At 28.1% G+C, this 16,092-nt stretch overlaps 3 protein-coding genes across 3 annotated transcripts; 2 read left to right on the top strand and 1 right to left on the bottom strand.

Annotated features, from left to right (window-relative positions):
* Window positions 1-87: 87 nt before the first annotated feature.
* Window positions 88-6,164, top strand: LOC112596532 (KDEL motif-containing protein 1-like). The gene is made up of 8 exons (XM_025342264.1): window positions 88-399; window positions 1,038-1,237; window positions 1,353-1,567; window positions 1,673-1,750; window positions 3,932-4,095; window positions 4,184-4,421; window positions 4,502-4,801; window positions 5,853-6,164. The coding sequence occupies exons 1-8, from the start codon at window positions 245-247 to the stop codon at window positions 5,988-5,990; spliced, it is 1,488 nt and encodes a 495-aa protein (XP_025198049.1). The 5' UTR covers window positions 88-244; the 3' UTR covers window positions 5,991-6,164.
* A 2,379-nt stretch (window positions 6,165-8,543) lies between these two features.
* LOC112596610 (probable global transcription activator SNF2L2) lies at window positions 8,544-10,466 on the top strand. Its single transcript, XM_025342377.1, has 2 exons — window positions 8,544-8,581; window positions 9,729-10,466. The coding sequence occupies exon 2, from the start codon at window positions 9,729-9,731 to the stop codon at window positions 10,353-10,355; it is 627 nt and encodes a 208-aa protein (XP_025198162.1). The 5' UTR covers window positions 8,544-8,581; the 3' UTR covers window positions 10,356-10,466.
* Window positions 10,467-11,418: 952 nt separating this feature from the next.
* LOC112596542 (aladin-like) lies at window positions 11,419-16,000 on the bottom strand. The gene is made up of 10 exons (XM_025342281.1): window positions 15,540-16,000; window positions 15,209-15,318; window positions 14,946-15,075; window positions 14,476-14,678; window positions 14,260-14,419; window positions 13,876-14,045; window positions 13,571-13,804; window positions 11,856-11,987; window positions 11,708-11,792; window positions 11,419-11,635 (listed from the first exon to the last, which is right to left on the bottom strand). The coding sequence occupies exons 1-10, from the start codon at window positions 15,633-15,635 to the stop codon at window positions 11,462-11,464; spliced, it is 1,494 nt and encodes a 497-aa protein (XP_025198066.1). The 5' UTR covers window positions 15,636-16,000; the 3' UTR covers window positions 11,419-11,461.
* Between the last annotated feature and the right edge of the window lie 92 nt (window positions 16,001-16,092).

The raw sequence follows: 16,092 nt of genomic DNA, 5'->3' as shown, positions 1-16,092 counted from the left end.
CTATTAATTTTTTACTCCGATTCCGTTATCACAACCGGCTGATACTGTTATCATTTAAATCGCAAAGATAAAAACAGAAAAATTAATATATAAAACTGATGAACAACTGAGTCTATCAAGCAAGCAACAGTGGCCACTGAATTGTTGTCTGTAGGTAATTAAACACTACACACTTCTTCAATCAATTTGTTGTCAATCCATTATGTGTGGGAGGTGGTCCATTCAGCTCCTCTAAAACATCACTATGTGTACCTTCAGTAGTATTACATTGATACTTATATATGCCGTTTCCAAATTTTATGGATTACATTCTGCCGACACATCAATTTGGGGACCAGGTCTTAATCCATTAATTGTTTTGCCAGCTCGTTACTTTTATGTTCAGTATGACCAGGAAAAGTAAGTAATTTTACATGAAATCTTACCTAAGTTAAATACCAATTTACTTTAAATAATAACATAACAAATTAAGTATTCATTAAGCTTTGTTATTTAATATTAATAATATTATTACTAATATTAGCCATATAATGGGCAAAAGAACATATTTGACAAAAATTGGAGAAGGGGACTTTAAAGGAATGGTTTCCTCTCAAAACTGTACCAAGTCATCCCAAGTTAAAACTTTATCTTAAAAATACTTTATTTATAATTTTGTTTACTACTTAGTTAGCCCAAAACATTTATGAATCTACTTAGAATTATGAATTAATTTATAGAAGAGTACATCTTGTTTTATTAAATGAAATATATACTATGTATTCCAAATACAATGATTTTTTTATTTTGATAAACATGAGAAATTATTGTTTTTTTTCTTAATATTATGGAGATTATTTAACACAGATTGAGATACCTATTTAAGCTTTTGAGATCAATCATAGTCAAGTTCAATTTTAAGTATTGAAATATTTTATGGCAGTCTTGAGAGCAAAAAGCTCGATATTGAGGATATATTAATTTATTATATTTTATTATACTTAAAAAATAGTATAAACCTATATAATATAATATTATTGCTATTAAAAATATTTCAGATTTAATATTGCAGACTTTAATGTACTAATAAGTGGTAAAACAAAAAATGGTAATAATTGTCGCATTTGGACAAATATATTGGATAGAAAAGATGCATCATTTATAGTCCGATATAAATTGTATGAAGTTTGCTATGAATTCAGCATATTAGTGGAAAATAAAAAAACATTAAAAAAGTACTGGAATCATTTTGATCAAGGTAATTTAAATTTAATATAGCTTACCAATGTCAAACTTGTGTATTTTTTTTTATTAAATATTAATGTATATTGATTAATCATAAATGTCTTTAATTATATTAATGTATAATTCAGGACCAATTTATCCAGACGAATGTGATTGCTCAAAAGTATCAATTGATACATGGTTATCAAATACTAAATGCAGAACTAACATCGAACAAATCAATAATGATCTCAATCAATTTAAGAATGTAAATTTTAAAACTGTATTTGGGAAAATGGCTAAATTTTATAGTCAACACCCACACAGCACAAGTGTTTGTCATTATGTTGTAAAGAATAATTTAGTAAGTACTTTTTAGAAAGTAGAATTAATGAAATTAAAAATATTAGATAAGATAAAATAAATGCATTAAATACATTTTTTATACCTTTATAAATCACATTTTCAGATATTCCGAAAATGCTATGGAGAATACACAGGATTTAAGATGTTTATGGATAATTTATTACTGTCATTAAGTCGAAAGGTAAAATAATTTTCATCATGAATTTTATAATTTAAAATAAATATCATGAATAGGTTTTTATTTAATTAATTTAAAACATATTATAATATATGCATTTTTATTTAGCTACACAAAAACCAAAATTAAGAAAAAAAAATTATATTCTAGCAATGTTGGGTTAATTACTTTTAAAAATAATTGAGTAAATTAATTAGCTACAAAATTAAAAGACAAATATTTGCAGATTCCTTTTATCGTTACCAAAATACAAAAGTAATAATCTTACATTATTTTTTAACTCAAAAGTAACTAATTAGTGTAATTTCATACTCTCTAGAAAAAAAACAAATATGTACTGCTGCATTTCTAGACATGGCTCAGGCCTTTGATAAAGTGTGGCACCAAGGCCTCCTTTTCAAACTGAAATCCATCTTCCCACCTTACTACTACCTATTATTCAAGTCATACCTTGAAGACAGACACTTTGTTGTGCGCTCTGGTTCAGCCTTATCCGAAATAAATCCCATCCATGCTGGAGTCCCCCAAGGTGCCGTAGCAGCCCTACTCTTATTTAATCTATACATTTTCGATCAACCCACAACTAACCATACGATCACAGGTGACTTTGCCTATGATAAAGCTATTATGGCGCTTAACTCAGAACCAGAATTAGCGTCCAACCTCGTTCAAATCCACTTAAATCTACTCCAAACCTGGTACAAAGATTAGGGAATCAAGATAAACGAGTCAAAATCCACCCACTGCACTTTCACTTTAAGACCTAAGGAACTAAGGAACTAAGGAACTGCCCTACCATAACCCTTAACAACCTACCCAATCCACCCACACAAAATGTCCGATATCTCGGCCTCCACTTGGACCGTCGACTGACCTGGGCTCACCACATCCACACCAAACGTATCACACTGAATAACCGATCCCGTCAACTACGTCTCCTTCTAACATCTAAACACATCAATCTGACCAACAAAATACTCCTAAATAAACTACTACTAAAACCCATATGGTCGTATGGTATACAACTTTGAGGTTCGGCCAAACCATCAAATATAAAGAAAATTCAAACATTCCAATCTAAATGCCTTCGACAAATTACCAAAGCACCCTTCTATGTCTCAAACGATACACTCCATAATGACCTCTCTATTCCAACAGTACAGCATGTAGCCAAAACTCTGTATAAACGATTCCATTCAAATCTCTCCAACCACCGCAATCCTCTAATCTCAAACTTATCCACTCTCAGCATCCCAGGTGACCCTGGAAGATGTTTAAAGCGCAAATGGTGTTGGGATCTCCTGACTGAATAAAACCCATTCACAATTTCAAGAAGTTCCATTGCTGGATGGATCCTTCGCTCAAGTCATCAGTTCCTTTTATTTTATTTTTTTTTTCTATTTCTATTTTTTCAACACTTATGCTCATTGTAAAATAATATATTTACAGATTGTATAATACAAAATTAAAAACAAAAAAAAAAAAAAATTACATAATTTAAAACAAATAAATTCTTGATGCAAAAATTTTTCTTTACCTTGTATAATATATGTCTTCAAAATTATGATTACTTATTCATGATCATTTCTTAATACAAATATCCTCATTCATATTTAAAGGCATTATACAAAAGCACTTGAAAGAAGCTCTGTATTAAATTTTAGAAACATTAGTTTTATCATTAGTAAACTTAAATATTTTTAATAGATCATTATAAGAATGCGCTTAATTTAATTTCAATTACACATTTCCTACAATCATTATAGACAATTTGATTAAAAATTATTTTTTTTTTACAGAACACATCACTGTATTTAAGATGACTTAAAGTAGTTTTCAGCAATAGTAGCCTAGCAACTAGTAACACTATTTCAGAAAAATAGTAGTTTTCCACATTGACACTTAAATAATGGTATTTAATTAATTTTATAATATACACAAATGAATAGATAATTTAAATTTTCTGCACTTTGTTTACGCCTGTTAAGTAAACCCTGCGTAATAACATCCACCAATCGCAGCAACATCGAGGGCCACTTTTGCTGAAAACTATTATAGCAATACTGTGTTGTAAATGCCTTCAATTATTCTATTTTAATTTTCCTCAATTGAATTTTATATCTACTATTTTTTAGTTACCTTTTCAATTGAAGTTAATTGTCTTTTGAAATCAATTATTTATAGGTATTTTTACCAGATTTAGAATTTTTTGTAAATTTGGGAGACTGGCCTTTATCATCACCTAAAGAACTATTTCCTTTATTTTCTTGGTGTGGATCAAATTATTCTGTTGATATTGTGATGCCTACATATGATATTACAGAATCAGCACTTGAAAACATGGGAAGGTAAATAATCTTGTTTTTAATCATTTTTTTTTTTTATTATTATTATTATTGTATTTGTTAATATAAAAATGTGTTTTTCAATTTCTAGGGTAACCTTAGATATGTTATCAGTTCAAGGAAATATTGAAAAACCATGGTCACAAAAAATTGAAAAAGGTTTTTGGATGGGTCGTGATTCTAGTAAACATAGGTTAAATCTAGTAGAACTTAGTAAAAACAATGAAGACATTCTGAATGCTTCGATAACAAACTTTTTCTTTTATAAAGATTTGAAAGAAAAATATGGTCCAGGAAAGAAGCCTATTTCTTTCTTTAAATTCTTTGATGTATTATTAAAATTACTTATTATATTAAACTATTAAATGATTCTAGTTATATCATTATTTTTTTTATTTTTATTTTCTAGTACAAATATCTATTAAATATTGATGGTACTGTTGCTGCTTATCGGTTTCCATATCTATTAGTGGGTGATTCGTTGGTTTTCAAACAAGAATCTGAGTACTATGAACATTTTTATAAAGAACTGTTACCATGGGTTCATTACGTACCAGTAAAAAGACATTTAGATGATTTGTTAAATCTGATAGATATTATGATGAGTGATGACAAGACTGCGAGAAAAATATCATTAAATGGCCAAAAATATGCAAGAGAACACTTAGCACCTCATAACATATTGGGATATTACTTACTGTTATTTCAAGTAAATTTAAGAGAATATTATACCTATATTGTTTTATTAAACATGACTAACAAATTGACATTTAATAGAACTATTGATGTATTTAGCTTAAATATTAGAGTGAATTGATTAATTATCAAACTTAAGGGTAAAAACATATTTGTTTATACATCAGTTTTTTTAAGATGTTTTAATTTTTAATCAAATTATGATTACGTAAAACTTTACAATTTAAAAAATTAAAATAAGCATTTTAAAAAAGACGTGAAAACACAAATAATGTTCATACCTTAATTATAATATAAGCAATTAATATAATAACCATTTTGATCATATTTTCTAATTCTTATTAGCATATATTTTAATTTCAGCTTCAAAAATATTATTCAACTATGACTTGTTTTGCATTGACTGTATAGTTTATAATAAGAATTTTCTTGTTATTCACCAAATTAAGTAATATTTTGGTAAAACAATTTCTCTAATGAATGGTGAAACAGTTCAATATTTTCAACCATAGTACATTTTTGATATTCCCGCACTATCAGTAATCTGGTATATTTTTACCACATCCAACTATAATTTTATTTTTGGACTAAAACTTTAATAATTAAATTAAATTAAATGTTTCTACAATATTGTTGAAATTTCAATAAAAATTAAAAACTTAATAATAATTCAAAAGTATAAAGAGAACAAATAAATTTTAATTTGTACCCGATTTCTGTATAAATAATATCTATTTTTTACAATAATCTGACATTACTGTGGTTCTATATGTGTTAAATTAAAAATATTCTACTGTATTTGTTATTTTATGGTAAAATATTTACCAAAAAAACTATATTAAACATTGTGATAGTGTAATATTTTTCAAGGAATTTATAACAAAAAATGTCAACATAACTGTCTAAAATTTTACATTGTGTTATATTTTATTGATTAGAAATAACATCATTAATTTCATCAATTATAATTATATTTTGTATAGATTGTAGTAATAAATATTAAAAATGTTATTAATTGTAGTAAAAATTATTATTATTAATAAATTGTTATTTTTTTTTTCTAGAATTATAGCAAATTTTTGACCTCAGTAGAAGTCCGTCCTAATATGGATGCAGTAATAAGTAGTCCAAACAGTCCTAATCAAGTATCCTGTCAATGTGAACCTGAACTTCCCATGCAAAATATTAAGACGGAACTTTAATAGTCATTATTTAAGATTAATTATTTTTCAGTAAAAATAATAGATGTTTAAATATTTTTTTTATTTTAAAATAACATTTATTAATAACCAAACTCCTATCTCTTATTGTATTGAATCTCATAAAGTATTTTTGATTCTTGCCAACTCTTCAAGTCAGTTTATTATGATTTATAAGCAAATTGTTAAAGATTTATTATTATTATTTTTAAATTTTATATCGTGTATTATATTATACTATACTATACCGCATTACATATTATCCTTTGTGTTAATCAACTTTAATTTATTTAAAAACTCCTATTTTAGTTTTATTATTTACAATATTATTAATTTAATTTTGTATTCTTGCCTACTTAATTAATTATAAGAAAATAATAATATTTTACTTTTATTTATTTTGTACATGACTATTGTTTACCATACTATACTATATAACCAAGACTGTACATTAAAGATTTGAAAAATTAAAGTTGAGTTATTTTTTTTATGATATGAAATTAATAATTAATTAAATAATTTTATAGCCACATCAAGTTAGTTTTTTCTCAGTATAAACCCATTTATTTGTTTTATAAAAATGAATACTATATTATTAATTTAATGTAAAAACAAATTTTGTAGAATATTCAATGATGAAATATAACATACTATTAAAATATTTCACCCAAATACATTAATTTCAAATCTTTCAGCAATTCCACTACCAAATAACCCATTTGGACATTTTATTATTTATATAAAAATAAACCTTAAATCTTATTGAACCTATTGGCAATACTGATTTTATTTAATACAATGTTGAGCAATAAATTTAATTAAGTTAAAGTATATTGTTAAAGAAGAATACATAAGCAATTATATAAATATGTAATCGTCTAAGTATCTATAACGTTGAAAAAGTACAGAATGGGAAACACTATACAATTTTTATTTCATTTGCAATTTAAATGTTTTTTTCAAATCAAAAACAATAAGATGAAGTGTGTATTACACCTACACAATTAACTAATATTAGACGATAAAAAACTGCTTAATAAACCATACCCTTGTCATGCCTACACACTCACACACACACATAATAATATTATAAAAAAGTTAATACCATAAGGTCAGAAATCTATACTTATTTATAAGTATGTGGTTAACAGATTAAAATATTTTAATGTATAATTATGCATTTAGAAAGTTATACCTAACCATAATGAATATAGGTATACCATACACATATTATTTTCCGTGCATACATTTACCAATAAAAAATATTGGAAATATTTAATCACAATACATTTTTACAAGATTATACATAAATTCAAAACTTTGATGAAGAAGCAAATAATTTAATAGTTAGAAGTTTACAAAAAAAAACTTCATTTTATATCCTATATTTAAAAATGTAATACACAATTCTTCGTGTATGCATGTTTTAATACCTTAAGTAAAAATACACTGAATAGTCATATATTTTTTTAAAGCATTTTAAAATCAAGTTTTTACGATATAAGATATTCACTGATAAATTAAGTACTTCTCACTAAAATAATTTTTGATACCTACTTTGTTGAAATTCAAAAAACAAATAAGTAACCTAACACTTTTACTAAAAAAAAATATTTTGAGTAATTTTTAAATGTGAATAATTCTCAAAAAAGAAAAAAACATAAAAATAGCATAAAATCAATTAATAATAAAAAACAAAAAATTATAATTTGAAATATTTAGTTATTGGTTTACATTATTATCAACAATTTGGATTCTTTTGAATGATAACCAAAGTTGTTGACAATATAAATAAAAAAAAAATACTTAATAATTAAAAATAAATTAAAATCTTACTCTTTATTTGTATCTTGAACGCTTATAAATATGAAACCAGTGATGTTGCCAGGGGGGGCTGAGGAGGCTGTAGCCCCCCCTCCACTGAAATTTTAAGAAAGTTTAAAAATTATTGTATATAACTATTAAAATAAAATATCCAAAGTATTTTAAGTATACAAGTATATTAAATCAATATATGTTAAGGGTTATAGGAATAAAAATCTAAAATAAAACTTCAGCATCTGCATGCTCAAATTATAGAAGAATCTAAGTAAACCACAGCTATGTAAAAAATTGATCAGCCTCTCCCGAACAAAAATCCTGGCTACGTCACTGTACGAAACTATAGTCTATTCGGAATAAAATCGTACCTCGGCGGCGACCAGTTTTCGTTCGCGACAAATAGATGCCACCACGAAAGCTCGTAATGCTAGCGCAGTGGAACAAAGTCACGCCCATGCGCAGAAATCGGCCGCCGAGGTACGATCTTATTCCGCATAGACTATATTTATTTATTTATCAATGTCATTTTGTCGCAGTCGTTATCACAACAACTGTGGTTACTTATCTTAGTCCGCGAGAGCGCGACCAGGGACCGGTCCGGCCGGCTGCGGACGAAATCAGTTCATGTTGAAGTACGGTCGCCGTCGGCACATCTTTACATGTACAATTATTATTTTGCAACATAATAAAGTGTCCAGTTAGTAACTAAAGCGACTTGAGTTATTTTCCAAATCCCGATACCTACATTTGGCGCAGTCGGAAAAAGGAGTAAGGTAAGTGCTAATTGTAATAAAAATTAATTTTACGTAAATTAAAATAATTTAGCAAATATCGGGTTAAAAGAACCTACATAGGTGTCCTGAACATACCGGTTCCTAATAGATATTCGATTTAATTGTGTGTATTAGAATACTAAGTACTTGTTTAACTTAAGGTAGTAAATTTTGACAGAATTTGCGAAATTTAGCGTAATTCCTGCAGTGCTAAATTTGATTTAGGCTATTCATAGGTTGGAAAATACGTATCTCTACCAGCGATATCCCAACTAAAGTTAATCTCGTATCTATTATAATTTAATTAGGTATACCCGTAGCGCCGAGAGAGCCCAAGATGGCGGCGACCAAAACTCGTCGTAGTTCGCGCATCTCCCACCAACGTGACTCCCACCGTCGGATAATCGACTCACATCGTCGACCGTCGTCGTTAATCGTTAATTAAATTAAATTAAACCAGTCAACTTAGTAGGAGAAATTAGACCTTGAAACCGCGGAGTGATTTTATTTGGATGCGCCGACGATTTGCGCTCTCTCGGCGCTACGGGTATAGATAAAAGTAATTACAGTTAATTACCATAATGGCAAGTAAATGCATTGTTAAATTAAATATTATTGATATTAACCGGGAATTATCGAAGCGTGGTATTGAGACCGAAGGGTCCAAGGCCGATAAACTCCTAGCACTAGAAGAGTAGGTACATTTGATTTAAAGAAAAGATGGATCCTAGATCAGTACGGTTTGGGGTAACTGACGTGTTGTCAGCCCAGATACCAGAAAAAAATGCATATGAGGTCCAGATTAGCATTCGGTGGAACCGGACGATGCTCCCGTAGAGATGAAGAGCCGCCCGAATGGGTTCGGCTAGAAAACACTTAGAACCTATAGACACCCAGAATCTCCGGACAGAACCCGTCTGTCAGTAGGGGATTGGGTCTATTATAAAGCGCATCCGCTGTCAAGCATGGAGAAACGGGTTCATACGGAGTTCGCTCCGAAATGGTTAGGACCGGTTAGGTTAGATAAATGGCTAGGAACCGAAGTGTTCTTGACAGAGGGTAAACACCCTAACAAATTATATGTCTCCGCAATGAAGCGGGCTGTAAAACCGTAAGAGAACATTAACTAACCATAACTTATTTTCAGATGGCAGACAGAGTGACTCAACCGACCTCGACCCGCAAACACAGGCCATCCCGGGGGATGCTCGCTACACATGTGGAGAAACTCCGGAAAATGGCGGATCAGCTGTTGCGGGAGGCTCGGAGGTTGTCGGACGATGGTCCGGAGGACACTGTAAGCGGCTGGTCGGCCGAACGTGCAGCAACCGCGTCGTTCAGACGAATTCGGGCTAACCCAACAGCGTGGGCGCTATTCGAGCGGGGGTTCACCGAGGGACGGCGCTCCGCGCGGGAGGCGACCCCACAACATGAGATAAGACTTAGAGTTGGAACTTCCGGATGGGTGCCGTCCAGGCGTTTGGCATCATTGTACCAGCGCCACGACGTGCGGGACCGGCGGGGCCATTTCCAGCTACAGCAGGCTCTGGCGCAACCACTGATCCAACAGCAGCAGGCACCGGCGCAACCACCGGCCCAGCAGCAGCAGCAGCAGCAGGCACCGGCGCAACCACCGGCCCAGCAGCAGCAGCAGCCGACAGCTGTGATGCAGGCCCCAGCACCAACGACATTACCAATGCCAGAGGTACAGCTCGCCACTGTGGAGAAGTTGATTGAGGAAATGGAGGTGACGGCCACCATGCCTTCAACCTAGCCATCAGGGTGGCAGTCGCGTCTCGTGGACTTGGGGGGGAGTATGTCGCGGTCGTTATCGCAACGATCGCGGTTACTTATCTAAGTCCGCGACCGGGGACCGGTCCGGCCAGCGGCGGGTGAGATCAGTTCATGCTGAAATACGATCGTCGTCGGCACATCTTTATATGTACAATTATTATTTTACAACATAATAAAGTGTCAGTAACTAAAGCGACTTGAGTTATTTTCCAAATCCCGACACCTACAACTTAAGAGCACACCACACCCGAATGTGTTATCTCTGTCTTACATACAACATACCAAATTTTCGTTCAGCAGAATCCATTTTATGTTGTTAATTTTAGTATTGGAGTAAATTTACCTATTATCAAACTTAAAGGTAAAAATTAAATTTTATTTAGGCCATTACATAGGTTTTTATTAATGATATTATTTTAAATTGAGTTATAGCTATATAAAATATGAAAACTTCAAAATGCTCATAACTCACTTGATGTCCAATAGAACAGTTAATAGTTTGTATTAAATATTTTCATATGTTTATATCAAAATAAGATTGATATTTGATTTTAACATGGAGACTACAGATAAATATCTTTAGTCTTCACGGATTAAAAAATGCATTAAAATACTTTGTTATTATTAGTTATTAAAAATAATTATAAACTACGCATTTTTTAAATATATATCCTACATCTTTTATTTTTTAAATACAAAATTTGACTAACAAATAAATAATTTCATTATGAATCTGTAAATAAAAAATTTTATTATAGGACAAAGTAAAATATTTAAATTTGAATTAAGTACATTTTATAAAATATAATATACTACTCCAGATAAGTATAAAATGTCTTACTAATCAATGTGTCTTAACGGAGTAAGTAGTTTCAATTCTTACCAAGGAAAGTGAATTGATTTGCATCATCCATTTAGTATAATTGTAACATTAGTTTTTTTCAAATTAAATTTCAATATATACAATAGAAATATGGTGAGAATTTAATTTTTTATCAACATAAAAATTGCATTATAATATTGGTTAATTTTCTATTACACTTGAGATTAAAATATAAATATAAAGAAAAAACCATAAATATCAAATTAATTTAACAAATATTCAATCAATGAATTAGTTGTAGTTGACATATTTACTCGACCAGAGATACTTTTATCATTATTAACACTAAGCAAATTTGTTCCAAACATTTCAGGATCATGTTTTGGTTTACAAGTATATTCAAATGGTACATATTCAATATTTCCATTCGACCAACCCTAAAAAAAATATATATATATTTATTAATAAAAGAATGGACTTCAGATATAATTTTTTATATTCATACATACAATTGTTAACAAAGACCCTTGTTCATAAGTTGGTTGGAATGCGATCGTAGAAGGTTCCTCATCAAGTCGCCCTTGAATAATACAACTAAAACATATGTGATTAACGATAAATTCAAAACATGTAATAACACAAAAATTAGATACTTACAATGGAATACAATCAACAACAGCTTCACTTATAGCAGTCTGGAATACAACTAAAGACCCACTATTTTTAAAAGTTATAGCTAAACGTTGAGCATTCTGATCCCAGCACATGTCAGAAAGTGTTCCACCAATTCTAAATAATAAATAAACATAAGAAGTAAAATTAAATCATATTATTAAGTTACAAAGGTATTTTGAACAAAAAGCTAATATAATGTCTCTACTACATACAATTCTAAGTTAACAGTATTATCCTTTATACAAGTACTTGCTTTTGAAACATTAATTTATTATAGAATATCTACTTTTTTATATTCAATAAAATAATTATTATTAAATTAATAATACAAAATCTATCAAACTAACATTTTTTAATTGAATTAAAATTGTAAAATCATGATCCAGTATCAATAATAATCAGGTTGTAAAGTAGATCACAATAATAGAGGTATTGAACTAGAACTCGATAATCAATCATTGTATAAGAAATGCGATCTTGAGTAGAAATTGTGTACTCTCCTCTATATTGTATAATTTATTTACATTAACATCATTATTAATTTTCCATTATTAACATATTATTTATATTGAACTACTTTTGCAAAAAACATTATAAATAGTATATCATGTAGTATTGTTATTAATTTATTAGACAATACTGACATAAGATAGAACAAATATACATAAAAGTTGATGGTTTAAAGTTTAAATAGTTTAAAATTAGTCTAAATATTTTAAAAATGATATTATGTCAATCAGAAAATACTAATATAATATATATTATAATTGGTGTAAATTTAAAATATCAACGGTAGGATTGGCAGTATTTCAAATATTGAAATGACATTTATTTAATTCCAGAATAAACAGTATTATCGGTACTAGTGTATTTTTGGTAAATCTGAAATAATCTTAATTTTTATTATAAATATTATATTTGCAATAAATTTTTGAAAAAAAAAATACAAAATATTATCTGATGCAATAAGTAAAGGATGGAGCTTTTACAAAAATAAAAATTGCCATGCGTATATTTTAATAAACAGTGATTATTGAAAATACTAAAAATATTAAGCAAGTTTAATCATATTAAACTAAATATAATGAGAATAATCCAATCTTTTTTATGATGTATTTATTTTTTAAAACAAGTAATAGTTAATACATTTAAAATATTTTCTATTGAAGATCAAATGTATATTATATTGAGACATCAAAATAATGAAAAAAAACAATAATATAATTCTCATTTCTAATACACTAATTTTTTAGGACTAGAACGAAATCAAAGATTAATTTTAAAAAGTTGTTTCTAGCATATAATTTTCATATACTTGTATCAAAATATTATCATATTTAATAAGTTTAATAGGTTAATAAGGATCAAAAACTAGCAATTAAATAATATTCCTATAAATGGACCTATTTTACCAAGTAGTAAATTCTTTTTATTAACATTTATAATAATTATTAAACACGAATATACTCTACATATAAAATATGTAAACATTAAATTACTATAATATTTTTAACTTATATTTTTAGAGAAACATTGTTTAGCAAAATAGCATGACTAATAGGATACCATCATTTTAGACTAATACCTTAAATGTTGTTGTAAACAATTTATATTATAATTAATTTTAAAACATATAACAACTCTAGTTTGTATTTTCTTATATAAGATGTTAAACAAATTAATAATTAATTACTCACACTTTATCATTTATACATTCACTTTTGATATCAACAATAGGCCATGCAACTTTTTTGTAATTTATTGATCCATTAAACACATCTGATTTTCGAAAGTCAATAGCATTTATAATTGAACTTGAATCAGTTGCAAATAATAAAACTGAACTGCAAGGTGACCAACATGCACATTGTACTCTAGATCGGTTATTTAAAGACCATTTATCTGAAGTCCAATTATCAGTTGACCAAATTCTAAAGAAAAAAAAAATTGAAATAGAATAATCAAAAATTTAAAAAAATAAAATAAAAATAACCAGTATTACCTAAATGTATCATTAGTTGAACAGGAAAAAACTTTAGTATTATCAGGCGACCAATGAACAAAGTTTAATGTGTCAGAACAAATTCTACGTAATGGAACACAGGCTTCTAAAGAATAATTCCAAATATACATTGTTTTAGATGTCACTGCACTGGATATCAAAAGATCACCCTAAATAAAAATGTAAAATTAAATATTTTGCCACTGCTTTTTATAAAAATTATAATAATAAACAATGTCTAAAATTATGAAATAATTTAATATAAAATACATTATGGCATTTAAATTTATTAGTTTATCAAAATATTTTTGATAATCCAAAATATATATAAATAGTTACTGAAGGTTACATTATAGTACATAACAAAGTCGAAGTAGAAATTACCATTTTATTCCATGATAATCCAGTAATATATCTATGATCATCTCTGATAAATTTGCAAACATTATTTACTGTTGGTCTTACATGTATGTTACTAAACTCAATTGTCCAGATGAAAATTCCTTTTTCACATCCAACTGCTAAAGTACCAACACTTAGTGGTCTAAAATAAAAATAGTCAACTATAAAATGCTAATAAATAAATAATTGTTAAAGTACCTCCAAGCTAAGGATAAAATGGCATTTTGAGATTTCCACTTTATTTTTGCTTCAGAACCTTTTCGGTTGTACACATAAACAATATCATGGGAAGAAACAATAGCAAGTTTAGTTATTTGAGGATGCCATGACATACAACGCACTACACTAGATGACCATAATTTTGTTCTACTTATATCTGTTAACACCAAGTTTTCTGGGCCCTTAAATAATAATATAAAATTTTAAAATAATCATAAATTAATGTGTAAGTTATAAAATAATAATATTTCATGCATTTATTTATACGTAAATATTTGTAAATATAATTAAGGATTATTTACATTTCACATAATTTAATTACAATAATTTATTGTCTTGTTTATACTAATAATTAATTAATCAAATAAATGTTAAAAATCTATCAAGACTTCAAAGGAAGTTAAGGAGTATTTATGTATTAAAAGCTTATTATTTATATAATATGTTACCTTCAAACTTGCACGAGGAGAAAATTTCATAAATAGCGCTAAAGGATACATAACAACTGATAAATAACTTGGATTTTTTTTAAAATATTTTATCAGTTCATCACAAGCAGTCCAGAAACTTTCCTCACTACTGCACAAACAAAACAAACCAGATATTAAAAATATATATTATTTTCTATTATCAAAATTAACTAATAAAATACATAGTCAAACAAAATAAATATTTTCTTTTATTATTTAAAATATTTTAATAATGCACTTACAATTTACTTAAAATTTGTTGTAATGTTGTTAGTCCTGAAGTTGGTAAAAATAAAGGTTCAGGATTTTGATCTCCTTTTAATTCCACCACAATATTTGGGTAATTAATTGCCTATAAATATAGAAGTTAATTAATGTTTTTCAGACATAAATTGGATAAATAATAACTTATTCAATTTTCTTTTGTTTTAAGTTCCTTGGTTTCCAACAAGGATATCATTAGAAATACAATTATTTAATAAAAAACAATTACAACTGTTGTCAATATTGGTTAAATCTATAACATAATTCAAAACTATACAAAAAAAAAAAAAATAGAATTAATATACCAACCTCGGGTTTCACTCTTTTAATGACAAATGGCATGGATACAGTCTTATCTGTGAGACTGTAATCCTGTAGTTCAGGAAAATCTCTTAGAGAGCACATATTAAATAGTATGTTTTTTGTACGTTAAATTAATAAATATAGTTTTTAATTTATAATCCACGAACTTAGACACCGGCGATTAACCGTTAACAACTCACAACAAATTTACAATAGGTATATAGTATGACTTTCGTTATCAAAATTATTTTGTACACCGAACGCTATATTATATGATAATAAAAATGCAAATATAAACTATTTGTATTCACCAAAAATTTGAACTAAGCACAGTACACTCTTTTTTACAACTATCAGTAATTGTGGTTAAAACATTTTCACTTTGCGTCAGTCGTCTGTACCGTTTAAACTCGTCAAATCATAACGACCATGATTTAACTAACAACAGTAACAACTACTATCAAAAAAAAAAAAATAAAAAACAGTATATTATGTTAACAGATTATCACAAAAATACATGCTGTAAGCACGTTTTAAGATAGTACTATCATCTTATGAT

The sequence above is a fragment of the Melanaphis sacchari genome, unplaced genomic scaffold (genome assembly GCF_002803265.2).
Source record: "Melanaphis sacchari strain LSU unplaced genomic scaffold, SCAv2.0 Contig32_pilon_pilon, whole genome shotgun sequence".
In the NCBI taxonomy this organism is placed as follows: Eukaryota; Metazoa; Arthropoda; class Insecta; order Hemiptera; family Aphididae; genus Melanaphis; species Melanaphis sacchari.
Note: the sequence above shows the minus strand (reverse complement) of the source record. Positions and strands in the feature narration are given on the sequence as shown.